At 41.8% G+C, this 26343-nt stretch overlaps 1 protein-coding gene across 4 annotated transcripts in view; it reads right to left on the bottom strand.

The window, feature by feature from the left end:
• The window catches only part of LOC122555786 (ephrin type-A receptor 3), a 441127-nt gene that overhangs the window by 209462 nt on the left and 205322 nt on the right, over positions 1–26343 (bottom strand). For all 4 annotated transcript variants that reach the window (XM_087993752.1, XM_043701927.2, XM_043701928.2 and 1 more), the window contains exons 5-6: positions 8446–8781; positions 4183–4295 (exon numbers count right to left, since the gene is read on the bottom strand). In XM_087993752.1, the coding sequence (XP_087849878.1) occupies positions 4183–4295; positions 8446–8781 (449 nt within the window). The remainder of the gene's footprint in view (positions 1–4182; positions 4296–8445; positions 8782–26343) is intronic.

The raw sequence follows: 26343 nt of genomic DNA, 5'->3' as shown, positions 1-26343 counted from the left end.
TGTGGGCCATCAACAGCAACAGAACTGTGCTGCAGCACAATCTGCAACTCATGGCCTGCAATATCCCCCACTTAGCCATTACCATCAGGCCAAGGGATCAACCCTGGTTCAATGGAGGGTGCAGGAGGCACACCTGAAGGTGAGGTGTCAACCTGCTGAAGCCACCAGCGAAACAGCGTAAGTAGCAAGTGATAGACAGAACTAAGCAATCCCACAACCAACAGAACAGATCTAAGCTCAGCAGTCCTGCCATGTCCAGTCGCAAATGGTGGTGGACAATTAAATAACTCACTGAAGGAGGTGGGCTCACAAATATCCCCAATGTTGGAAGAGCCCACCACATTACTGCAAAAGATAAGGCTGAAGCATTCACACCAAAACTTCAGCCAGAAGGGGTGAGTGGATAATCCAGCTCAGACTCTATCTGTGGTTCCAGTCTTCAGCCAATTTGATTCACTCCACATAATAGCAAGAAATGGTTGGAGGCACAGGATACTGCAAAGGCTATGGGCCTTGACAACATTCCTGCAATAGTACTCATGCCCCTTGCTATCAACAAGTGAGGACTGCAGATGCTGGAGATCAGAGTCGAGAATGTGGTGCTGGAAAAGCACAGCTGGTCAGGCAGCATCCAAGAAGCAGCAGAATCAACATTTTGGGCATAAGCCCTTCTCAGGAATGACGCTTGTGGACCAGGAGGCTGAGAGATAAATGGGTGGGGAGTGGGGTTGGGGGGAGATTGCTGAGAATGTGATAGGTAGATGAAGGTGAAGGAGAAGGTGATAGGTTGGAGGGGGTTGGAGCAGATAGATGGGAAAGATGGTGAACAGGTCAGGAGTGCGGTGCCGTGTTGGAGGCTTGGGATTGGAATAATGTGGGGGGAGGGAAAAAGAGGAAACTGTTAAAATCCACATTTACCCAGTGTGGTTGCAGGGTCCCAAGGCAGAATATGAGGCGTTCTTCCTCCAGGTGTTGGGTGGTTAGGGTTTGATGGTGGTGGTGGAGGCCCACGACCTGGATGTCCTTGACTGAGTGAGAGGGGGAGTTGAAGTGTTCGCCCATGGGGCAGTGGGGTTGGTTGGTGCCGGTGTCCCAGATCCGCCGCCTTGTGGATCATTTCAGACAACATTTCAGAGAATACTCACCTCATCACCTGACTTCCCAAAATCGGTCCACCATCTACAAAGTACAAGGGAGGAGGGTGAGAGAAGGCTCCTCACTTGCTTGGATGGGTGCAGATTCAACAGAACTCAAGAAACTTGACACCATCCAGGAAAATGTAACTCATTTGATTGGCATCACACCCACAAGTATCCGATCCCTCCATCACCAATGCTCTGTAGCAGCAGTGTATACTATCGATAAGATGCACAGCAGAAATTCACCTAAGATCCTGAGACAGCACCTTCCAAACCCATGGTCGCTTCCATCTGGAAGGACAAGGACAGCAGATACATTGAGAACACCACCATCTGCAAGTTCCCTCCAAACCACTCACCATTCCACCTTGGAAACATGTTGCCATTCTTTCACTGCCACTGGGTCACAATCCTTGAAATCCCACCTTAAGGGCATTTGAGACTGGCAATAAATGCTACCCAGCCAGCGATGCCCATGTCCCTTGGATTAAAAAAAAGTTTGGAACTGTTACAAGGGATCCATTTCACAATGAATGGCATTAAAACCAGTAAAGGAAGAGTTAGTTTTGAGTTCATCAATACATAAAGTCATACAGCACGTAATTAGACCCATCGTATCCCTCAAAACAGTACTTATTCATATGTCCATCCAGATGTCTTTTAAATATTGTAATTGCACTGGCCTCCACCACTTCCTCTGGCAGCTCATTCCATACACTCATCACCCTTTGTTTAAAAAAAGTTACACCTTAGGTCCCCTTTAAATCTTTCCCCTCCCACCTTAAACCTATGCCCTCTAGTTTTGGATTCCCTCACCCTTATAAAAAGACCGTGACTATTCACCCTTTCCATGCTCCTCACTAAGGGCACTCCTCAACAGGGAAAAAATTCCCAGACTATTCAGCCTTTCCCTATAACGCAAAGCCTCCAGTCACAGCAACATCAAGTTTAACAACATCCTTCCTATAGAAGAACGACCTGAATTGTACGGAGTAGTCTAAACATGGCCTAACTGTGACATCCCAAGTCCTACAGTCAATATTCTGACCAATGAAGGCAAGTGTGCCAAACATCTTGGACAATGTCAAATGTCGAGACGACTCTTTGAACTTGCATCATTATTCTGTCATGAGGCTCTCTAATAATTATATGCTCTACCAAACATTAACTGCCATCTTTCTGTCAGCTGATATTTGTGTGCAGTCACCCATACATTTCTGCGTGCGCATTAACGATACGATAGATAAATGTCACAACAGCAGGAAGAACAGCATGCTAAATAGATCATGGATCACATCCATTATTCCGCAGTCAAGGAACAAAACTTGGGAAGAAGTGACTTTGTGGGTGGGAGAGTTGAGCTTTAGCTTTATAATGCTTCCATCTACATACAGCACAGAGGGAAGCCTTTCTGCCCACTGAATCCCAGGAGATTTTCCAAGTTATTTCCCGCAGATATTCATGTGTTTTCAAATCAGATGATATCATTACTAGAGAAGTCAGATCCCACACTTGACTTGATCAATCATCTCTTTATTTTGGTTTTAACAAGGTGGTCTCATTCTTAAATATAAACACACTTTGCTAAAGGTTGGGTTTTAATAATAAAACACAAGTTTATGGCACAAAAGAAATAAAGATGAAATGGAATAAACCAAATATTTGCATATAACACAAAACTGAATATTTTAAAGCATGTAGTGAAATTCAAACACATTAATACTGAAAATATTCTCTTCTCTTTCATATGTTTCAGGTTTAATTTATCAGTGGCTTCAACTCCTGTCTTGTGAATCTGATAATCTCTTGTTTGTGCCTTCATAAAACTGAGCTTAGACTTTCTCAGCTTAAAATAACACTTTCAGGGTTGAAACCAAATACATCTGGTCTGTAAATTTTAATCAAAACTGCTTACACACTGAGGTAGCCTATTTCTTAACAGTTTCAAACTATCTCTTATTATTAGGAATTACAGTTTCATGCATCTAGCTTCACCCTGGACTTCTGCAGAACTGTACACCAAAGACCCAAAGGGTTTTTCAAATTTATGGATGTTTATTCTCATCGAAAGAAAAAAAAGACTTTCTAAACTGAAAGCTTAATGCACAACTGTTTAATGTGTTCACTCAAAAAGACTCTCTCAATGGAAATAATTTTCAATTAACCTCCAAGAACTGTCTTTTTTTAAAAGAAATAATTACAAGTTAATCACTAAATGCCTTCAGACACGCTGACCAAGCCCAAAATCCAGTAGCTCATGCAATATATGACACAGGAATCTAAACTGAATGATCTAGATGCCGTGCTGTTCAATGACCTCACCTGAGTAGTCCAAGTTATTAAATACATTGTCAAATGCTGCTACTTACTATGCACTGGTAGCCTCTCACTCTCTGATCAACAATGTCCAATCATTTGTTGTTTTCCTTACATTCATATTTGCATCTAACTTTCACACAATTAGAACTGCTGCAAGCTTAAACACATCACTCAGAAGTGTTGCCTTACAGAACCAGTCATTCTGCCCATTATACCTGCACCTATACCTTCAAATGAGCAGCATTACCTACAGCCAAAATCCTGTTCTTTCCCTACACTCTTAGACCTTATTTCTATCCAAATATTCAACTAATACCTTCTTGAATGTCTCAATTGAACCTGTCTCAACCACACATCTAGACAATACTACTCACTGTGTGAAAAAAACTTTCTCACCTCACATTTGCATTTTTCATAAACCACTTTTGTGTGTTTTTTGTGCTTTCGCTTTTTGATCCTTTCATGAGCTAAAACATGAATCAAACCCATACTTTACATCCATTCCCATAACTTTAGCTTCTCTTTGGGAAATGTCTTGTCTCACTCATTGCCTCCCTACCGAACATGGTCCATTCAGGGAACTGAACAGTACTGTGGATTGACCAATGACTCTCCATTCTGCAGCGAGGTACCTTGTTCCTCAAACACACCGTGTTGCTTTTAGGAAGTAGTTTAGTCAATGATTATTATTAATCAGGCGTTCTATGAAGTTTTCACTACTGACCTTTTCATAGTAGATAACTTCATACTCCACAATGACACCGTTAGCATGGTCTGGTCCCTGCCAGGCCAGAGTGATGCTATCCTTACTCCTCCTCTCCTTCAGGATCACATTCACTTGAACATAGACAAAGACAGATCATTAGTAAAATGATATACATCCTTGATAACCAATACATGAAAAAATATATTGGAAACATGCTAATATTGTATATCACTGCATCAATCAAAGGAATGTTTATCCTGTCTCTCAGATCCAGATTAATCACATTTACCTAATATTGCATTGGTCTTTGGTTCCACTCCTTAAGATCCTGTGATCAGATAACATTTGTCATGTCTTACTACTTGCATAAGGCAGTACACTGTTATATGCCACATGATGCTCTGGTGGAAGTGAGACAATTCACAACATAGCAGTGACCCTCATCTATCTTATATGTTCATTGGGAGCTTCAGAATCCTAAACATCCAAACAAGGAAGGTGACAAACACAGGAGACAGCTCCTTGGTGCTGTCAAGAATACTCTTGCCACAAAACCTAATCCTGAAAATCCACCAGGACCTCTGACTCATTTTCCTGGTTTGGTTCAACCACACGGGCAAGAGGAATTCCTATTAGGATCCGGTGCTTCCCTGTGATTCAGTCACTAAATGATAAGAAATTGTTGTTGTTGGGTTCTACAGCAACATCTCAAAAACAAAGGGTTTCCTTTGAAGAAGGTAGCAGCCCTCTCAGTAAGCTGACTATGTCTGATTTAGCTTTAACCAAGGCCAATTTCAGGACCATCTTGAACATTTCAACCAATTCCCTGTTTTCATGATATTACCCCCTACTCTGTCCTCTCTTCTGGCCTGCCCATGTGAACAGTGGTGCTTGCTTTGAAAGAATATTGTCTTGACAAATGCCTTGGATTACTCCAGCTAAATCCATATTTCCTCATGAACTGTGTCATTCTTCTTTTGTGGATCTAATACAATCGGGGGTTCTCCTGTGCTTTGCGTTCTTAGGGGCTATTACAAATCTCTGCATTTCTAGCTTCTCCTTAACTTTGAGTGAGTCTCTCTCAATCTCTGTCACCATTCAACCTCTATTTCCACTACACATTGTATTGAATATAGCTCTTTACTAAAATGTGTTTCTCTTCTGCTTCTTTTGGAGTCTCAGTTACATGGGTTCTTTCTGGTGATGGCAGAGTGACATCATCATTTACACCATGATTAAAATATTCATCTCTCATTTCCTGATGACCATGGAGTCCAGAACCCAGGGTCACGGTCTAAGTATATGGAGTAGGCCATTTAGGACTGAGATGAGGAGAAATGTCTTCACCCAGAGTGCGGTGAGTTTGTGGAAATCCCCCTGCCTTTGAAAGCAGTTAAGGCCAAAACATTGAATGTTTTCAAGAAGGAGATAAATTTAGTTCTCAGATCAAAAAGTACGGGGAGAAATTGTGAACAGGGTACTGAATTGGAGGAACAGCCATGACCAAATTGAATGGCAGAGCAGGCTTAAGGTGAAATGGACTACTTCAGCTCCTCATTCCTATATTTCTCCTCTTCTGGAGTGTGTGTTGCTAATGACTAGACGGCCACCTATGTATATGCAGATGGTGCTGGTGATATCACGCTGTTGTGATTGTACCATCTCTGCCAGGATGTATCTAGCAAGAAAGGCAGTTTTAAAATGGTTAAAATTAGCAGTTTTACTTCTCTGTAAAATGGAATCACAGGTTGGCTGATTGTGTATCTGAGGTTTCATTTTCACCCTGTTGTTCCTGTCCCTCTTACTTTCTGCAGGCTGAAGGAGAACTCTACCCTGGGTGACTGTTCAGGTATTGTTTACAAACTAACCTGCAGTGTGATCAAATGGGCAGTGCCATCTTTGTTCCTGGCAGCTGCTGTTCTGACGTTTTCAGGTGAGGTGGCACTGCTCATGTGAGCTTCTACTTGTGCGTGGTCAGTGTGCTACCTAATGGTAGCCTTGATGATAAAGGTGACCTTTCTCTTTTTAATACAGTATTGAGATGGGAATAGTGGCAACTCCCCCTTTCTCACTGTTAATTAGATTTTAGATGAGATGAGATTACAGTGTGGAAACAGGCCCTTCGGCCCAACAAGTCCACACCGACCCGCCGAAGCGAAACCCACCCATACCCCTACTCCCGCACTTACATTTACCCCTTACCTAACACTACGGGCAATTTAGTATGGCCAATTCACCTGACCCTGCACATCTTTGGACTGTGGGAGGAAACCGGAGCACCCGGAGGAAACCCACACAGACACGGGGAGAACGTGCAAACTCCACACAGTCAGTCGCCTGAGGCGGGAATTGAACCCGGGTCTCTGGCGCTGTGAGGCAGCAGTGCTAACCACTGTGCCACCGTGCTGCCCACGTTAATTGCAGAGGGAGGCCAGAAAACAGATCATCAGGCTAATCTTCCCCTCGCCTATGCAAGGGTTTGAGAGAGTATGGAGCTATCACAGTCTCTGTAGCTGGTGTTAGCTAATGTAGCACAGATCACAAATTGAATCCAGGGCCTCTCTGGATTTAGCAAGCTCTGCTATCCAGGAAGTCAACAAATGGCATAGTTTATAATGGCAAGCCTGGGACCTCAGCAAGGAGGGGCCCAACCAATATGTGGTTTGAAAAAAACAATGCTAACTATTAATTAGACACTGGATGTTTATTTTACTGAAGCTCAAGGTTAAACAGATCCTGTTGGTTTGAGGTGTCCTTTAATTTTTGGTTTAAACGTCCTATCAATCATCAGCCCGTTGTCTTCAAAGTAATCTCATTTCCTCGATAAAAATGTGCTGTTTGAATCCCATCCTCCTCCCTTCCCTCTCATCCACATTCCTGATCAAGTGAAATAATCAGCCCTCTAGGCAGCAATGGGGCCAAGGTTAATCTACTGGAAATAAGAATGACCTTGAATGAATTCCTCCATGTAAATCTCTCTTTTTTCCCCGGAAAACCCAGCCAAGACTGACACACTTCCTCCCTCAAAGTACATCTGGGACTATGCCGGGCATTCGAGCCTCCAAATTAATTGAATAAATGCACTGTAGCTGAAAGAAAACTGGCCAGATGGTTTTACAGTATTTTCCAACCGTGCAATAAGCACTTCACTTTGCCGTTGTTCTTACAGCACACAAGTGGATCTACAAATGAATTGCTTTGAGAGACAAGCAATTACAACTGTGCAAAGTGATTAGAGCTGCGGATCATTAGCAGTGGAATCGCTTGGCTCTGATTGTTCAAGTGTGTACTGACTAATCCCTTTGGCACAAGTTCACAAAATGTCAAATCGATCTTGATTTTCACAGTGGCAAAAAATGTAACCCATGAAATTGTTCATATTAGATTGACTGCCTCAAACTCAAATTACAAACCAAATACATGCATCTCCAGAGACAGAGTGTGAGATTGCAGGGAAAAAAACAGTATCACTGTTACCCACTGTCAGTACCACTGTTTTCAGAACATTGGGAGGGAGACAGAATTGGATTCCTGTTAAATGTAAAACCAGCTTTCACAACAATCATACTAATTTGGCTTTTAGTCCATGCTGAGTTTCAGTCAGAGTGCCTGTGCGAGGTTTCACTGTCTCTGGGCAAAGAAGGAGAAAATTAGCCTGCGATTCTAACTCGTCCAACTTGCCACTATTCCCATCTCAATACTGTAGTATAAAGAGAAAGGTCACCTTTATCATCAAGGCTACCATTAGGTAGCACGCTGACCACGCACAAGCAGAAACTCAGGTTAAGCAGTGAAATGTCCAATGGAAAATGGAACTGTGTGGGATCATAAGCAATATGACAAGCACTGTCTTAGTTCTTCCCATACATTGCTGAGACTTATAGTATAAGTTGACAGGAGCTAAAATGAAGAGAACTTTTCACCTTTCTGGAGGGCTGCAAATGCTTCAGTTTAAACCCAGTATTGTAATATTTGAGAAAAGAGAGGGTTAAAAAAAAGGGGGCTGGATGGAATTCTCCCCTAAGCTTTTCCACTACACAATCTAAAATGGTGAAGGAAAATCCCGTTCTAACTTAAATGTTCCTATCATGCAATATAACTGAAAATTGAAGCAAAGGCCCAAAATATTTCCTTTTCCAAAAACAGATCAAACCAGATCTTTTCTATAACTAATGCCCCAGACAAAAGTCGGTTTGTAGAAACGGCACATTTCAAAGCAATTCTAGGACAACCCAGTTCCAACTGAAGATGTTTCACAATTAACAGCAGAGACCCACTCACCTGCTTGGCTGGTGGTAACATTAATGGAGACATACTGCTTAGGCCTGGGACTCAACTCGGAAACGCCATTCAAAGCTTCAATGTTGAAGGTATAATTAGTATGAGGCAGCAAATTGGTAACAAGAACTTTTGTGTATGTTAATCCAAATTGGCGGGGGATGAAGTGGAGACCGCTGCCACAGATGCTGCACCTTCTACTGTCTCCTACACACTTCTTGCAATGAATATTGTAAGTAATGTCATTCCTGCCACCACTGTCCCTTGGTGGGCTCCATTCCAAGATGATGGAGGTCTCATTTGTTGTGGATATGGGATTTTCTGGTGCTGTTGGAGGTCCTAATACAGGAGAGAAAATAAACTGAATGAAAATGCATGCATCACAGATTCCACGTGCTGACTGTTTTAAAAAAAACCTTGTAACATATTCCTTTACATTTTCTTGTATATGATGCCGAACGTCTCATACAGATTGCAGGTGCCATATTAAACTGCATTTTTATTATTTTTATTAATAACTGGAAAGAGTCCAAGTGTTGCTCACTGTATGTCAAAATAAATTATCTAGTAATGATGTACAGTTATCCACTATCATCTCAAGGTATTCACCTTGTGCGTAGCTGTAGTTAATGAAGACTTTAAAGCCATCATCTCCAAACTTGGTCAAAATGAACCTCTTGTGATCACTTGGAGATTAATCATGGTGCAAAACGTTTACAGATTGGTGGGTCCTTGTGAATTTTCCACTTAGACCCTTTTCTTTATCACCTTTAGTTTTATACCTCTGATACTTGAAGTGTGATGGTTAAAATATGACTGATGTTGGCTAGCTTACTTGTCTTATATCTTTACACAAGCTGAACACCTGTGCTTGTGCATGTGCTCATTGCCCAGCTGTGAATGCCGAGTTTTATATCGGCCCTTCAGACCATGCATTTACAGTCTGAAGTGTTGGTGTGGCTATAATGGTGAATTGGTTTCTCAATCTTGAAATTTAGTTAATGGTCAGATTGGCTTTTCTTTTGAAGTGTAATGTCAGTTGAGAGTTAACTACAGTGGCTCAGTGGTTAGCCCTGCTGCCTCACAGCGCCAGGGACCCGGGTTCGATTCCCCATGTCTGCGTGAATTTCCTCCCACAGTTGAAAGAGGTGCAGGTTAAGTGAAAAGGTCATGCATAATTGCTCATAGTGTAGGTTGTTAATCAGGGGAAAATACAGAGTAGGGGAATGTGTCTGGGTAGGTTACTCTTCGGACAGTCGGTGTGGACTTGTTGGGTCGAAGGCCCTGTTTCCACACTGTAGGGATTCTGATTCTAATTCTAATTTCAGATTCCTCTTTGTGGATCAGGTCGTTTCAGTTTTGTTCCTTGTTAAATATATTTGGTTAAAGTATGTCACTGGAAATATCTTTGTGTGCACACAAATGTGGCAGATATAGGGGTCTGGAAAACTGTTGGTACTGTCGTTCAAGCTTGAAACAGGCAATTGAGTTGGACGTGATTTCCTGAGTCAGATGTCATTTCCAGTCTATGGACTGAGTGTGGCCCTGTATGTAAACACAAATAATATACACCAAAAGGATTGCGTTCTTGTTGAGACAGAGGACTTGAAGGTTATTAACAACTATTTATATGACTTTAATATCATAAACATACACATCGCCTATGTCCTGTGCTTGCTGATGTTAGTACATATAACAGATTGACAGAATATACTGCACTGACTCCGTTCACTGAGAAAACGATCAAAAGCAAAGCAGGCGTCTTTATGCCGAAATGTCACAGGGCGTGATGTAACTCTCACAGGTACATTTTGTGTCTGGTCTGGAACAGATGAAATTATAGATTCCCAGTGCAGCAGGAAGTTAATTGCACATCAAATTGGTGAGAGGAAAAGAAATCTAATAAGTTGAACTGGAATCTTATCTGAGGACCTTAAAATCTCTTTGAAGCTCCATCTACAAGACTGTTTTGCTCCAAGGCAGTGGCACTGGCTACATTCAGAAAACCCCGGTCTACATGGCACCTAATCGATAGCTCATACATTAATTTTTGCAGAAATGATAGGGTCTTTTTAAAATTATTTACCTGAAAGAGAAGCTGAGAGAAGCAAGAGTATTTTAAAGACAGGCGTCAACCTATTTAAAATAACCAGGCTATTCCTGCCAAAGAATAGCAGACATGGACTTGGGACATTCAACTACCTTAAGCATCATTACCTGATCACTGCGGGTCCCACATATATACTGATCAAATTTCTCAAATATTCCCATGTGTTTATATGGATAAGATTAGCCCTTGCGGTCATTATTATTTTTAAAGTTGTAGATTTAGTTTGCACACACAAATTGTTTTGGCTGGAGAAAGAATATTGGCAGAGGTGTCAAGAAAAGTCAACACTCTAATGCAGAAGGATTGTAATGCTGGAGCTGTACTGCCCTCATTCATGTTCTTCAAGATGACAGGTTAAAGCGCAACTTAGTCTGTTCTCTAAAAGAGGCATAGAGGGGACTCATGTCTAAAGAGGAAGAGGAAAATGCTTCCAGTGTCTCAGGCAAAATTTATTCCTTGATGAATTGCTACTTTAATTTCACTGCTGCTGGAGGAGCTTACTGTGCTCAAATTGACTGCAGCTTCTTCCTAGGTTACGACAGTGACTACATTTCAGAAGCAGACTGTTGCACTATAAAAAGTCAGCTTTATCGAAACCTTTTCCACCACCTTAACATTCACTCTCTTCAGCACTACCACAATCTGTACAGTACATGAGCAGCATAGCATTAACAACCCTCCTTTGACAGCACCGTCTGAACTTGCGAGATCCACTACTAGATGTGCAACAGACAGATGGGAAGTCCATTAACTTTCAAGTTCTCTCTAAGCCATGCACAATCTTGATTTGGAACTATTTTGCTGTTTTTTCAGAAATTCCCTTCCTAACAACACTGTCAGTGTACCAACACCAGATGAGCTGCAGCTTAAGGCGGTGGCTCACCACAACTTTTTCAAGGGCAACTGGGAATAAGCAACAAATACTGACCTTGCCAGCAACACTCATATCCTTTTCTTACTCAAGCAATTGGTTTCCACTGTGACACAATTTAGTGTAGCCCTAGGCACCTTGCAGTAAAGGATGTGAATCTAACTGAACACTTTGCTGCAGTAACAATAATTCATATTCATTGAGTGTTTGTAACATAATAAAATATTCTGATGTGTTTAAGAACAAAGTTGGATGAAAATTTGACTCCAGGACATTATGAAAGGTGACCAAACGTTTGGTCAAAAATCTAGCGTTCAAACAGCAACGATTAAGAGGTGCAAAAGGTTTAGAAGTGCATTCCAGAACTTAGAGTTGAGAGTCACGGTAACAAAAGACATGGTGCCAAAAGTTGTGCTTTTTCACAGGAGGAGGAAAATGTGGCTCTTTATACATATTCAGGTGGTCTAGGTTCTCTTGAGAATTCTTGGCTGGTATTTTTAGAGACTGTAGTTGGTTTCCAATTGTTTCATTGTCATCTGTATTTTCAGTCACTTCGCTGAGGATAAAAATTTATGACGGGGAAACACAAGGGAATGCCATTGGGAGAGTCTGCTGCAGGAATGCAGAGGAAGATGGTGCACATAGTATGTTCGAGAAAACCTTGCAAGTCCAGAGTTAAAAAATGCTTAGAATTACAGCCTTACTGAAGCCTTTTTATTTCTAATTTAATTACCTACCTATGTACCAAAAAAATGTGCTTTTTCATCTACAGTCAGTACTTAGCACGAGAACTAAAATATTTCAGTAAAATACATCTTACATTCAACAAAAATAACATGTAGATGGAATGAATTTGGAACATCATGGAGTATCATTTAAAAAGGTCTGCTCTCAAAGAAGATTCCTATCAGCTCAAGTTTCCCTCATTATATTTGCACAAGCTTTTTTTTTACATATTCATTAGGTATTGAAGAGGATGTGTCAGTTTCACAAATCTGTTCCCTCTTTAGAATATAACCTCTTACTACATAATTTAGTGAGAGCTGGCACAGTTCTGCATCTGGAGTTGTGCAAAACCTTTTTCTTCCTTTTCTGTCTGTAACTGTCCCATCATTCCAGTTTAAAGGGATATTGATGTCCCAAAGAGAGGTGGACCTGCATTTATCTGGTATCTCCCATGAGTCAGAATGTCTGAACGTGTTTTGCACCTAATGAAGTATTTTGGAAGTGTAGTTCATGATAAAGTGTTGTAAGTCAAATGTCGTAACCAATTTGTACACAGCGAGCTCCCATAAGCAGCAATACAATAACTAGAAAATCTGTTTATGTGATGTTAATTTCAGGAGTAAATAGTGACAAGAAAACTAGGGACAGGTATCCTGCTCTTGGTTTACTGTCTGATCCAAGACCCATTGCCTACAATAGTGCAGCATTCCGTCAGTACTGCACGACAGAGTCAGCCTTGAATTTTGTACCCGACTCTAAGGAGTGGGACATATGAATCCAGAACAACTAACAAAGCAGGAGCAGGTGAGCAACTGTACATGAGAGCCATAAAGCCATAAAGAATGTACCTTTGCCATCAATAAATGGAGACAAGAAGTCAAAGCTAGCAATTATCAGGTCTATGATGCAAGAAACAGACATGAAAATAAAGAGGCTACCGATTTCTACAGCATAAGCAGAGAGGGATCGATGAGTTGAGCCAATGTTGGCATGGAAACACAGCAAGAACAGTTAACTGTCAATCTTAAGTCTCAGAGCAGCCAATCAGACTGTGATTCCCAAGGCAAAATCATGAATAATCAAATTCTATCTGCTTGGTCTGAGAATCAAGATTGACAGTTAACTGCTCCTGCTGTAGATCCATGTCGAAGACAGCCTAACTAATCACCATCTTTTATCATGCTGGATGAATTAGTGTCTTTTTTAATGTATCTGTTTCTTGCATCCTAGTTCTGATAAGGACATGACAAAAGGCTTTGAATTCTTGTCTCTTTCTAGCAATGTTTAAATTCTGTGTTATCAAACAAAAAATATATCCTTGGTCACATTCAGAAATAAACTGCAATCCCCCCATTACATCATCTAACATACTGAAACTATCCTTTTCTCTTTCACTGTTCAACTCAAGAGCCCCATTTAACAGGCACAGCACATCAGTCCAACTTCATTCCTTTCACAAGTTTGAATCTAAGCATCTTGTCCTTTTGTTATGGATCAATTTGAAGTGATTTTCCAGGGTTGCTTTTTCTACATGACTCGCTACTCTGAAGACACAAATTTTCTCCAGTCTTAAGTCAGACGCTAGGGATCAGTGCAGTGACAACATGACAGTTAGACACAGTGCCAATTGGAACAGAACTCTTCAAATTTGCTGTCAGCTAAGAGACTATACAGATCCTTTGAGTTAATTATACTGGAGTCTTTAAATACAGACTTCCCAAAAAGATGATAGGTTCTCACAGTACTGCCATACCAGACATTATCAACCTAACTATACTTAGTTTTATGATTTGAAAACCAGGAGACTTTGTTGTCTGTCGCACTCTTTAACAAACGTGTCGAGAGGCAGTGAGTTTTGTGATCAAGGTACTTCTGGGTGATTGAGGTTGAATATTAAACCAGATGATGAGGCCCAGGCAGCTATAAACTTCAACAGACCCCCAACTGGCAGGTCAGAGTTCAAATTCCAATCTTGACTAAAACCACGTTTATATTGTACAGAAGTGATTGTTTATCTTGGCAACCAGTACTGCAAATCACCTTATTTATATTGGAAAGCGGCCCAACATGTACTTTTTGCACAGAGAATAAGATTTTGCAAACCAGTGATCCATTTGAGAAATCAATTGTTTCCCCTGTCAAAAACAGCACAGAAGCTGAAACTACCAGCCAAGTATGGGCTGTGTAAGACTCTTTTTTAAAAAATAATCACAATCTAAACAGAATATTAGATTCAATTATCCATGACTTTGGCTCGAAGAACATTCTGGATGTATTTTAAATAATGAGTAGATCAGTTGCACCTTTATTGAACCCATCTTTCAACACTAGCCAAGAGAAACAAGGATCTGTTATTGGGCAGAATTGTGCCAAGTAAATATTAGCCCCATATAAAACACTGGACTTTATTTTCAAAAGACACACAATGCATCTCAAACACAAAGCTGACTGGACGATTCTGTGCATTATTAATTGGGTCTGCAGTATGACTCTATCATCATTTAGAAAGAACCAGACCAGGACTTCTTCAAAAGCCTTCATTGCCACGTCAAGAACCAAAGTAAGGTGATTAAGGCCAACACTTGAGTGAATGTGCTAAGAATTCTGGTAGCCAATAATCTGGTGTAAGCTCTGCTGTGTGTTGTATATTTTTACAGGAAATACTAGCAGAGCGTTGGCACAACAACAGAGACATTCTGGGTTAGAGTGAAGATAAACACTCACTGAGCTAAGAAGCAAAAGACATGACCTGAATGACCATTGGAGTGTTTCTCCATTCAGGCAATAGGTTCTGTCAGAAGGGGGCTGTGCAGTTTTATACAAAACACATGGAGACATCGCAATGCCCTCCATTTTCCCCTGAACTGAGTAGTTATAGTTCTTGGAGCTTCTTGGTTGTAAATGATCAACTAAAAATGGCTTAAAAGAAATAGAATCCACTTATTCATCCTTAAAATAGTTCAGTACTGGGGGAATGACCTCAGAACTAGATTCTAAGCATTTTATAATTTCAGTTCCTATTGATTAAAATGATAGGCCTTCTGTCATATTATTTACATGCATAGAATCATATGGTGGCTCAGAACGTTATGTCTATGCTGGCTATCTGGAAGAGTATCACTGTTTGTCTCACACCGCGCCCCTGTGCACTTTAACCCTGTGATTTTTTTTCTTCTCTAGTGCTTATCTAATTCCCACTGAAAAGGCCTAACTGAACCTGCCTCCACCACATTCCAGATCCAACCAATCGCTGCCGAGAAAGTTTTCCAACTTGTATTGCCATTGGTTCTCCTGCAAATCACTTTAAATTGGTATTTTTGACCCTCCTGCCAATAGGAACAGTTCCTCTCAATCCAGTCTGCTAAGACCCCTTGTGATTTTGAATATCTCGATCAAATCTTACCCACTCTTCTCTTTGAGCAATGTTTAAAATGTCATAATATTCAAGGCTGTGGGCCAAGTGCTGGGAAGGGGAATTCATCTAGAGAGGTCAGCACAGAGTCGAGGGGCTGAAGAGCCTCTTCTGTGCTGTGTGTCTCGATGAGAGCAACTCCAGCTTCTCCAACCTACAAATGTAACTGATCTCATTCATTCAACCAGTCTCAATTAATCACACATTCAAGGATTACTGCTGTCTGTGAGAACTCGATATGCATAAATCAGCTAACACACTTGATTACAGTTCACAAGGAACTTATTGGTTACAAATTTGATATCACTCGCACCACCACACACTTGGTTCCTTAGCCATAGGCAGCACGACAGCTGCCTGTGCAGCCCATGTAATGTCCATCTTTAAGATGGGTACATGCACCCATGCATGTGCTTAAACATGAATAAACCACACAATCCTGATGTCTCACAGCCTAATAGTACATAGGCTCTGTGTATGCTTGCACTATCCACTCTTAAAATGTGTAAAAGCAAAGTGCGCCTGACAGTAGCATTCCTGGCAGTCCCGGCCGCATGATATTTGGTAAATAAAGCCGATAGAACCTTTGACCCTAAGATGAGCTGCTGACCACATAGCTGCACCATTACAAGGAGTAACTAGGTCCATTTTTCCAGAGCGGTGAGGAGAGAAGGAGTGGTGAAGCAAGGGCTGCGGGAAGGGTGAGTTTTCCCACATTAAAAGAGACTTACCTCGGGAGTCGGGTCTCCATTTGCCGAGAGGTGCGAGGGAGGAGTGAAGGACTTTTGGGAAGTCATATATTTGTGTGGCTGCTTTACCCGAAACACTACTCAGGTAGTGTCTCCCACCCATCCTCCTCCTCTAACCAAAAAAAAAGGTTCTGTGCGCCAGATTGGTAAGGTTTATTCCTTGTTTTTCAACAGTCTCTTTGGGAATTTAGAATGGTGGGAATGGAGGTTAGGGCAGTTGAATGTTCCTCCTGCAGAATGTGGGAAGTAAGGGTCACCACTAGTGTCCCTGCTGACCACATCTGTGGGAAGTGGACGCAACTCCAGCTCCTCGAAAACTGCGTTAGGGAACTGGAGCTAGAGCTGGATGAACTTCGGATCATTTGGGAGGCAGAGGGGGTTATTGAGAGGAGCTACAGGGAGGTAGTCACTCCTCAGGTACAAGAAAAAGGCAGATGGGTTATAGTCAGGGGACGAAAAGGGAACCGGCAGGCAGTGCAGGGATCCCCTGTGGCCATTCCCCTCAACAATAAGTATACCGTTTTGGATACTGTTGGGGGGGAGGGACTTACCGGGAAAAACAGTGGGGCACAGGGCTCTGGCACAGAATCTGTCCCTGCTGCTCAGAAGGGAAGGGGGAAGAGGAGCACAGCAGTAATCATTGGGGACTCCATAGTTAGGGGGACAGATAGGAGGTTCTGTGGGCTTGAGAGAGACTCACGGTTGGTGTGTTGCCTCCCAGGTGCCAGGGTTTGTGATGTCTCTGATCATGTTTTTGGGATCCTTAAGAGGGAGGGAGAGCAGCCCCAAGTTGTGGTCCACATAGCACCCATGACATAGGTAGGAAGAGAGATGGTGATTTAAGGCAGAAATTCAGGGAGTTAGGATGGAAGCTTAGGGCTAGGACAAACAGAGTTGTTGTCTCTGGTTTGTTGCCCGTGCCACGTGCTAGTGAGACAAGGAATAGGGAGAGAGAGGAGTTGAACATGTGGCTACTGGGATGGTGCAGGAGGGAGGGTTTTGGATTATTGGATAATTGGGGCTCTTTCTGGGGTAGGTGGGACCTCTACAAGCAGGATGGTCTTCATCTGAACCAGAGGGGTACCAATATGCTGGGGGGAAATTCACTAAGGCTATTGGGGTGGATTTAAACTAATCCAGCAGGGGTTGGGAACCAAAATTGTAGTTCGAGTATAGAAAAGGTTAAGAGTAGGGAGGTCCGAAATCAAGTTTCAGGGACACAAGATGGCACCGGCAAGCAAGAAGTTGGTTTGAAGTGTGTCTACTTCAACGCCAGGAGCATCCGGAATAAGGTGGGTGAACTTGCAGCATGGGTTGGTACCTGGGACTTTGATGTTGTGGCAATTTTGGAAACATGGATAGAGCAGGGACAGGAATGGTTATTGCAGGTTCCAGGATTTAGATGTTTCAATAACAACAGAGAAGATGGTAAAAGAAAGGGAAGTGTGGCATTGTTGGTCAAGGACAGTATTACAGTTGCAGAAAGGATGTTTGGGGACTCGTCAACTGAGGTAGTATGGGCTGAGGTTAGAAACAGGAAAGGAGAGGTCACCTCGTTGGGAGTTTTCTATAGGCCTCCGAATAGTTCCAGAGATGTAGAGGAAAGGATAGCAAAGATGATTCTCGATAGGAGCGAGAGAGACTCGGTACTTGTCATGGGGGACTTCAACTTTCCAAATATTGACTGGGAACACCATAACATGAGTACTATAGATGGGTCAGTTTTTGTCCAGTGTGTGCAAGAGGACTGCCTGACACAGTGTGTAGACAGGCCAGCAAGGGGCGAAGCCACATTAGATTTGGTACTGGGTAATGAGCCTGGCTAGGTGTTAGACTTGGAAGTAGGTGAGCACTTTGGTGATAGCGATCATAATTCTGTTATGTTTACTTTAGCGATAGAAAAGAATAGGTGTATACCACTGGGCAAGAGTTACAGCTGGGGGAAAGACAATTACGATGCGATTAGGCAAAATTTAGGAAGCATAGGATGGGCACATTAGAAATGTGGATCTTATTCAAGGAAAAGCTCCTGAGTGTCCTAGATAAATATGTACCTGTCAGGCAAGGAGGAAGCTGTAGAGTGCGTGAAGGAAGTGGAATCTCTGGTCAAGAGGAAGAAGAAGGCTTATGTTAGGATGAGATGTGAAGGCTCAGTTAGGGTGCTTGAGGATTACAAGGTAGCCAGGAAAGATCTAAAGAGAGAGCTCAGAAGAGCCAGTAGGAGACAGGAGAAGTTGTTGGCAGATAGGATCAAGGTAAACCCAAAGGCTGTCTATAGGTATTTAAGGAATAAAAGAATGACGAGAGTAAGATTAGGGCCAATCAAGGATAGTACTGGGATGTTGTGTGAGGAGTCAGAGGAGAGAGGGGAAGCTCTAAATGAATATTTTTCGACAGTATTCACTCTAGAAAATGGCAATGTTGTCAAGGAGAATACTGAGATACAGGCTACTAGACTAGGTGGGATTGAGGTTCACAAGGAAGAGGTATTAGAAATCCTGCAGAGTGTGAAAATAGATAAGTCCCCTGGGCCGGATGGGATTTATCCTAGGATACTCTGGGAAGTCAGGGAGGAGATTGCTGAGCCTTTGGCATTGATCTTTAAATCATCATTGTCTACAGGAATAGTGCCAGAAGACTGGAGGAGAGCAAATGTGGTTCCCCTGTTCAAGAAGGGGAGTCAAGACAATCCTGGTAATTATAGACCAGTGAGCTTTACTTCAATTGTTGGTAAAGTGTTGGAAAAGGTTATAAGAGATAGGATTTATAATCATCTAGAAAAGAATAATTTGATTAGGATATTCAGCATGATTTTCTGAAGGGTAGGTCGTGCCTCACAAACCTTAGTGAGTTCTTTGAGAAGGTGACCAAACAGGTAAACCGGTTGATGTGGTGTATATGGATTTCAGCAAGGCGTTTGATAAGGTTCCCCACAGTAGGCTATTGTACAAAATGTGGAGGAATGGGATTGTGGGAGATATAGCAGTTTGGATCAGTAATTGGCTTGCTGAAAGAAGACAGAGGGTGGTGGTTGATGGGAAATGTTCATCCTGGAGTCCGCAAGGGTTGGTGTTGGGTCCACTGCTGTTCGTCATTTTTATAAATGACCTGGATGAGGGCTTGGAAGGGTGGGTTAGTAACTTTGCAGACAACACTAAGGTCAGTGGAGTTGTGGATAGTGACGAAGGATGTGATGAAGATAGTGATGAAGGTAGGTTACAGGGAGACATAGATAAGCTACAGAGCTGGGCTGAAAGGTGGCAAATGGAGTTTAATGTGGACAAGTGTGAGGTGATTCACTTTGGTTGGAGTAACCGGAATGCAAAGTACTGGGCTAATGGTAAGATTCTTGGTAGTGTAGGTGAGCAGAGAGATCTCGGTGTCCATGTACACAGATCCCTGAAAGTTGCCACCCAGGTTGACAGGGTTGTTAAGAAGGCATACAGTGTTTTAGCTTTTATTAATACAGGGATCGAGTTTCAGAACCATGAGGTTATGCTACAGCTGTAAAAAACTCTGGTGCGGCCGCAGTTGGAGTATTGTGTACAGTTCTGGTCACCGCATTATAAAAAGGATGTGGAAGCTTTGGAAAGAGTGCAGAGGAGATTTACTCGGATGTTGCCTGGTATGGAGGGAATGTCTTACGAGGAAAGGCTGAGGGACTTGAGGCTGTTTTCGTTCGAGAGAAGAAGGTTGAGAGGTGACTTAATAGAGACATATAAAATAATCAGAGGGTTAGATAGGGTGGAGAGTGAGAGCCTTTTTCCAAGTATGGGGATGGCAAACACGAGGGGGCATAGCTTTAAATTGAGGGGTGATAGATATAGGACAGATGTCAGAGGTAGTTTCTTTACTCAGAGAGTAGTAAGGGTATGGAATGCTTTGCCTGCAACGGTAGTAGATTTGCCAACTTTAAGTACATTTAAGTTGTCATTGGACAAGTATATGGTCGTACATGGAATAGTGTAGGTTAGATGCGTTTCAGATTGGTATGACAGGTTAGCGCAAGATCAAGGGCCGAAGGGCCTGTACTGCGCTGTAATGTTCTATGTTCTAACTTCACAACAGGACCCAGCACCCTGACCTTGCCTCAGCGCACCTGCAGCTGAAGTGCTCACTCTTACCTTTGTTGTCTCCAGATTTGAAGTTTCCTGCCTTCCGGATTGCTCTCCCATATTTTACTCTCCATAAATTTGAAGTCACCAAAAACTCTGCATGTTGTTACCTACACTGTGTTCTGTTTGTCTGTCACTCTTGTGCTCACTGATCTGCATTAGCTCCCTGTCAAACAATGTCTCAGTTAAAGTGCTCATCCATGTTTTCAGATCTGTCCATGGCCTCGCAGTCCCCCTCTCCCATGCTATCCAACATATTGAGGGTGCTTGATTTTAATTGCCCCATCATCGATTTCAGTGCAGTAATCTGCCAAGACCCTACACTCTGAAATTCCCTCCATAACTCTCTTGGGACTCCCTATATATCATTGCTCCTTACAACCTCTTAACCCCCATGGGTGACTTTTCACTTGTCATATCATCTACGTGCCTTGATATAAAGCTTTGCTTCATTAAACTCTTGAATACTTTATGTTGAAGGTACTATATGAATATCAGTTGTTGTTGTTGTGTTTCTGCAACTGCATAGAAATGAGAATGATGTTCTCAAATCTTCTCAGCATCACATTGTGCATCATTTTCCAGACATGAGAGTTAAACATTTGGAAACAAGTTGGGACATCATCTTCTCTATACTTTGGGTATTTTGAGTAAGTGCCACAGTTTAGATGTTAATGATATTATATCCAGCAGATTGATAAACATTCCTAATTGTCACTGTCAACTCTCTCTGCAATTTGGTCATGGCTTGGAGAAGCAGAGTTAAAGCTACCAAGTTCAATTCCCATCAAGAAGCTGAATATTCAAAGTAACAATCCAAAGTCTGATAGAACAATCACAGACTCAAAAATAAAAACTCGTGATAATTCAATATGACACTTTAGTTTGATTTATGGATTGAGATAGAGAAACAAGGTTGTAAGTTTGCTCACTAAGCTGGTAGGTTTGTTCTCAGATGTTCCATCACCATGCTAGGTAACATCATCAGTGAGCCTCCAGTGAAGTGCAGATCACTCACCTTAACAGACACATAAATAGAAAACAGGACACAACACCAGCACTTCACCGGAGACTCACTGATGATGTTACCCAGCATGGTGACAAAATAGCTGAGAACAAACCTTCCAGCTCAGCAAGCAAACTTACAACGTGAACTTCAACCTGAGCTACAAATCTCCTCAAAAATCACAGAGAAACAAGTTTTCTTTAGTCCATATATTTGAACTGCTGCCTTCCAATGTCCCTGCAGTAACCACACATTATGGCAATTTGTGAACACAAGGAAATTGTCCCAGTGTGATTTCCAGACATAATAATAGGCGTTGACTCAACATCATACTGGCTTCACCTGCCAGACTTATAGTGCACATGACAACTAGTAATGGCCTACAAATTCACCCTCATTTAAAACACCAAGTACAATCCATTCTCTCAGACAGCCCAAATGCCAGCTCAAAACCCACAGGCGTCTCCTTCATGGCCAATCTGCTCACACTGAGGGACGTGGTCCATTTACATAAAAGCAAGACTGCGTCAAAACTATTGCTTCTCTCTAAGAGTAATTTTCAACCTCAGTTGTAAAGACAGGATCTTTTCCTTTTTAACAAACATATTCAGTATACTGACACTGGTATGGTGTGTGTAAAAGTCAAATGTTTCCTCCCATGGTACAAAGCTTTCTGTATGCAGTCTGTACTAACAAGCTGCTTTTACATTAGAGAAACTGTAATTAATTATTAAGATAAAGATTTAACTCCAAAATGGTGTCAATCACAAGCTTTAAATCCAGGCTCGGGGCAAAAGTAACACAGATTTAAAATGTTCATAAAAGGACATGATCTGTTCCTTTTTTCAAAAAAAAAAGATATTAACATAAAGAAGAGCAGACCGCAGTGAGAAATGACTGATTTAACACTTTGTATTTCCATTCTGTATTAGAATAGTTGAAGCATGTATTTCCGTGCCTGCATTTTGTTTTTGGCAATGTCCTTTCTCTTCACGTTTGTTATTAGGTAAGAAATAGGAACTGGAGTAGGCCATTCTGCCCCTTGAGGCTGTTCTATGTTTCAGAAAGACCATATTGATGACCTTTTACTTGAACCCACTACTTTGTTTCTTCACCTACCTCACTCTGCTTCCCTGCTCACATTCTTGCTGTTCAGGATTTCCTTTAGGCAAAACAAAATGCCAAAAAGAAAATCTCTGCATACTGTAGGAACTGTGACTTCCTCAGCTCATTAAATGAAAATTATGTTGCTTATTTTGATTAATCCACTCCTTACAGATATTCATGCCTGGTATCTTCTCTGATTAATTTGCTCACCGGTCGGCAGTATAAGCAGTTCAGTAAAATTCTCTTACACCACCAGTGCACGTATGCTTCTTTTAAAAAAAACAAGGATAAGGAAACACTCACTACAAAGCTCAACTTTATCATTATCTTTATGTTACAAATTAATATTTCAACTGTAAATAGTCATTTTAACAAATTTCTAAAATACTTCTATTATATCAATTAATCTATTGTGAATAGAAATTTGTGAATACAATTTTGAGTTTTTAGAATTCAAGTACATGAAAAAAAATTAAGTTTTCTCACTAAATGTATCTAACAAAGATCGAATTTTCTTTTCCATAGTATTATGTCTTCTTGAAACACTTGGCTAGTCCTATATAAATCATTCGGCACACCTAATGTTCAGAGCTACACCTGGACAGCTTGGCATCAAGGCTTTACATAGGACAGCTCTCCAGGTTTTAGCAGTGCATTGAGAAGAGTCTTACTTTCCAAGCTAGTGGCACCACAAGGGGCAAATGCCAGTTGGCATTACCTTTGGAAATGGGCAGATCAAATGTGCAGTTTGTGCAGATAAGTCAGTGATGTGATGGCCCAGTTTTTTTTTTTAACATTGTACAGTCCTGCTTGGGCAAGGGGAGAATGATTTAACAACCAGATGTACCAGTTAAGCAAATGCATAACAGAAGCTTATCACTGTTTGTATGTTGCTAATGTTTTGCTAAGTTTTCCTCTTAGTCAGACAGGTGTGGCAGAAGAGTCACTGTTATAAAGCTGGAGAGCCAGTGTGTTAGAGAGCTGACAATTTAACGTCTGGCAGCAGAGATTTGAGGAGAAAGTGAGGACTTCAGATGCTGGAGATCAGATTCAAAGAGTATTGTGCTGGAAAAGCACAGCCGGTCAGGCAGCATCTGAGGAGCAGGCAAATTGATGTTTCAAGCATAAGCTCTTCATCAGGAATTGAAGCTTGGGAACTGAAAAAATTAAAGCTTGTTAACTGTGAAGGAAGGTGGTTCTAAGATTATCTTATGAAAATATCAAATTGCATTGAATAAATAAATCCAGTCCATCACATTAATGTGAGATAAGGCAATAGAACAACGTGGCATATTATAAGACAAATGAAAGGACATTTTTGGGACAATGTGAGAAAGAATTTTGAGATTGGTGGTATTTTCAGCAGGAAGTACAGAAGGCCAGGTGATGAAGGATAGAATTGTAACCAACCTTTGCACAATCTTCCTAAAGGTCTACTTACAGAGATGCAGATTGCAAATCGGAATCTCCATTCAGACTGCTCTTATTTATAATTACTTTTAATAAATCTATTCAAATATATTGCAATACACCTCTGGCACAAATGGGACATGAACCAGGACCTTCTGGCCCATAGGTAGGGACATGTTCACTTGCCAAAATAACTTTTTTGTTCTTTCTTATCAGGACTCAGTGAATGCCTACTTTATGCCCACCACCTTCATGCAATTAAACACCATTAATGTACAATTAACAGACAGTAGAGCACAAGCCCCTTGACTCAAAATATCATTGAAAATGACCCTGTACGGAGAAATTGTGATGGATCTCATCTTTTCTACATCACTTGTGTACACCTCAAGAATCTACAATGCTATTCTTAACCAGATAATTATAGCTTCTTTATGAAACTCCTTCAAACACCTTTGACCAAGCATTTGTCCACTTGGATTAATATCTCCTTTTAGGATTCGTGTCCTTTTTTGGTCTCATTTGGTTGCTGTAAAGTAGCTGGGATGCTATGTCACTTTATGAAGGACATGAGAACTTGGAGCAGGAACAGGGGTTTCAGCTCCTCGAACCTGCTCTGTCATTGGATACAATCACAGCTGATTTCACCTTGGCTTCAACTCCACCTTCCCTGCCTGCTCTGCATAACCATTCAACCTCTTGCTCGTTGTTAAAAGCCATTACATAAATACATAATTACATTGTTGTTTCTGATACAACCTCCTTTAACCTGATTAATTTTACTTTATGGTGCTTGCAGTCCAATTTAATTTGTTTGTTTAGATGTACAACACGCATAGTTGCACTTCTCCTCAACAACTGGTGTAAGGGTTGATTTTGGTCTTGTCATCACTATTGCATGGGACAGCAGCAAGATCAAAGTCACTGAACAAGTCTCAATGTCTTATGGCCACCAGGCTCTGGCCTGCTCCCATTTTTGACATGGGTTGGAAAGTAGGTTGGTCAAGACTTGCACTGGAATCTGGTTCGGTGCTTTGCTGGAAGGGTTAATATGGCTTATCAGGACTCTGCTACCATGTCAGAGGTACAACGGTTAGCATGTGCATTTGCTCGGTCTTGCTTCATGGAATCTTTTGTGGAGCAGCCTACTGAGTGACCTGCACAGGAACCACTGAAAGTCAGCTTTTAGCGGCCACAGGTCAGTAGCTTTAGTGATTTGAATGGGGCGAGGACAGACTTGGATGCAACACTCCAGGACATCTCTGCAGAGGCTCCTCAGAATGATGTCCTAAGCCCAACCATCTTCAACTGCTTCATCAATGACCTTCCCTCCATCATAAAGACGTTAGGTGGTGATGGTCAGCAATGATTGCACAATGTTCAGCATCATTCATAACTCCTCAGATACTGTAACAGTCCACATCAAAATGTCAGAAGTCACATGATACCAGATTATAGTCCAACAGGTTTATTTGAAATCACACAAGCTTTCAAAGTGCTGCCCGTTCGTCAGGTGCAGGGAGAGTGCAGGACACACAGGTTCAGAGAGTTCAAAGGCAGAAAGGTCAAAGATCATACAACTAATGTGAGTGGAGTGTCAGATAATAAGTCTCTGTAGGTGACCAAGAGTGTTAGATGATGTGTAAGGTGTTTATAAAGTCAATGTCAGTGTTACACTGTGCAGAGCAATAGGAATATACTAAAGGAATATTAGATTAGATTACTTACAGTGTGGAAACAGGCCCTTCGGCCCAACAAGTCCACAATGACCCGCCGAAGCGTAACCCACCCAGACCCATTCTCCTACATTTACCCCTTCACCTAACACTACGGGCAATTCAGCATGGCCAATTCACCTAACCTACACATTTCTGGACTGTGGGAGGAAACCGGAGCACCCGGAGGAAACCCACGCAGACACGGGGAGAATGTGCAAACTCCACACAGAGAGTCACCTGAGGCAGGAATTGAACCCGGGTCTCTGGCGCTGTGAGGCAGCAGTGCTAACCACTGTGCCACCGTGCCGCCCACAATATACTAAAGCTCAGGTCAGATACTGAATTGTAAGTGTGAGGCTTTGTTCAGAATCTGTCTCAGAGTTCTAACCTGGAATAAGGCTGGTTTTAATCCAAAAGCCGGAATTTATAAGATGCCAAAATCCTGGAATTCCCTCTCTCATGGCATTGTGGGTCTACCTACAGCACATGGACTGCAGTAGTTCAAGAAGGCAGCTCAGCACCACCTTTTCAAGGGCAACTAGGGACGGGCAATAAATGCTGGCCAGTGAATGACATCCATGTCTCACAAAAATTAAGAACAAAACTCTCCCATGGTCAACTGGTCCCGCCTTTTAAGATGAAATAGACAGAAGAATTCTGCAGAGCAACTGATTGAT

This window comes from Chiloscyllium plagiosum, unplaced genomic scaffold (assembly GCF_037043375.1).
Source record: "Chiloscyllium plagiosum isolate Xiang-an unplaced genomic scaffold, Cpla_swu_hap1 HiC_scaffold_13, whole genome shotgun sequence".
Taxonomy (NCBI): domain Eukaryota; kingdom Metazoa; phylum Chordata; class Chondrichthyes; order Orectolobiformes; family Hemiscylliidae; genus Chiloscyllium; species Chiloscyllium plagiosum.
This window is presented reverse-complemented; position numbering and strand designations above follow the sequence as displayed.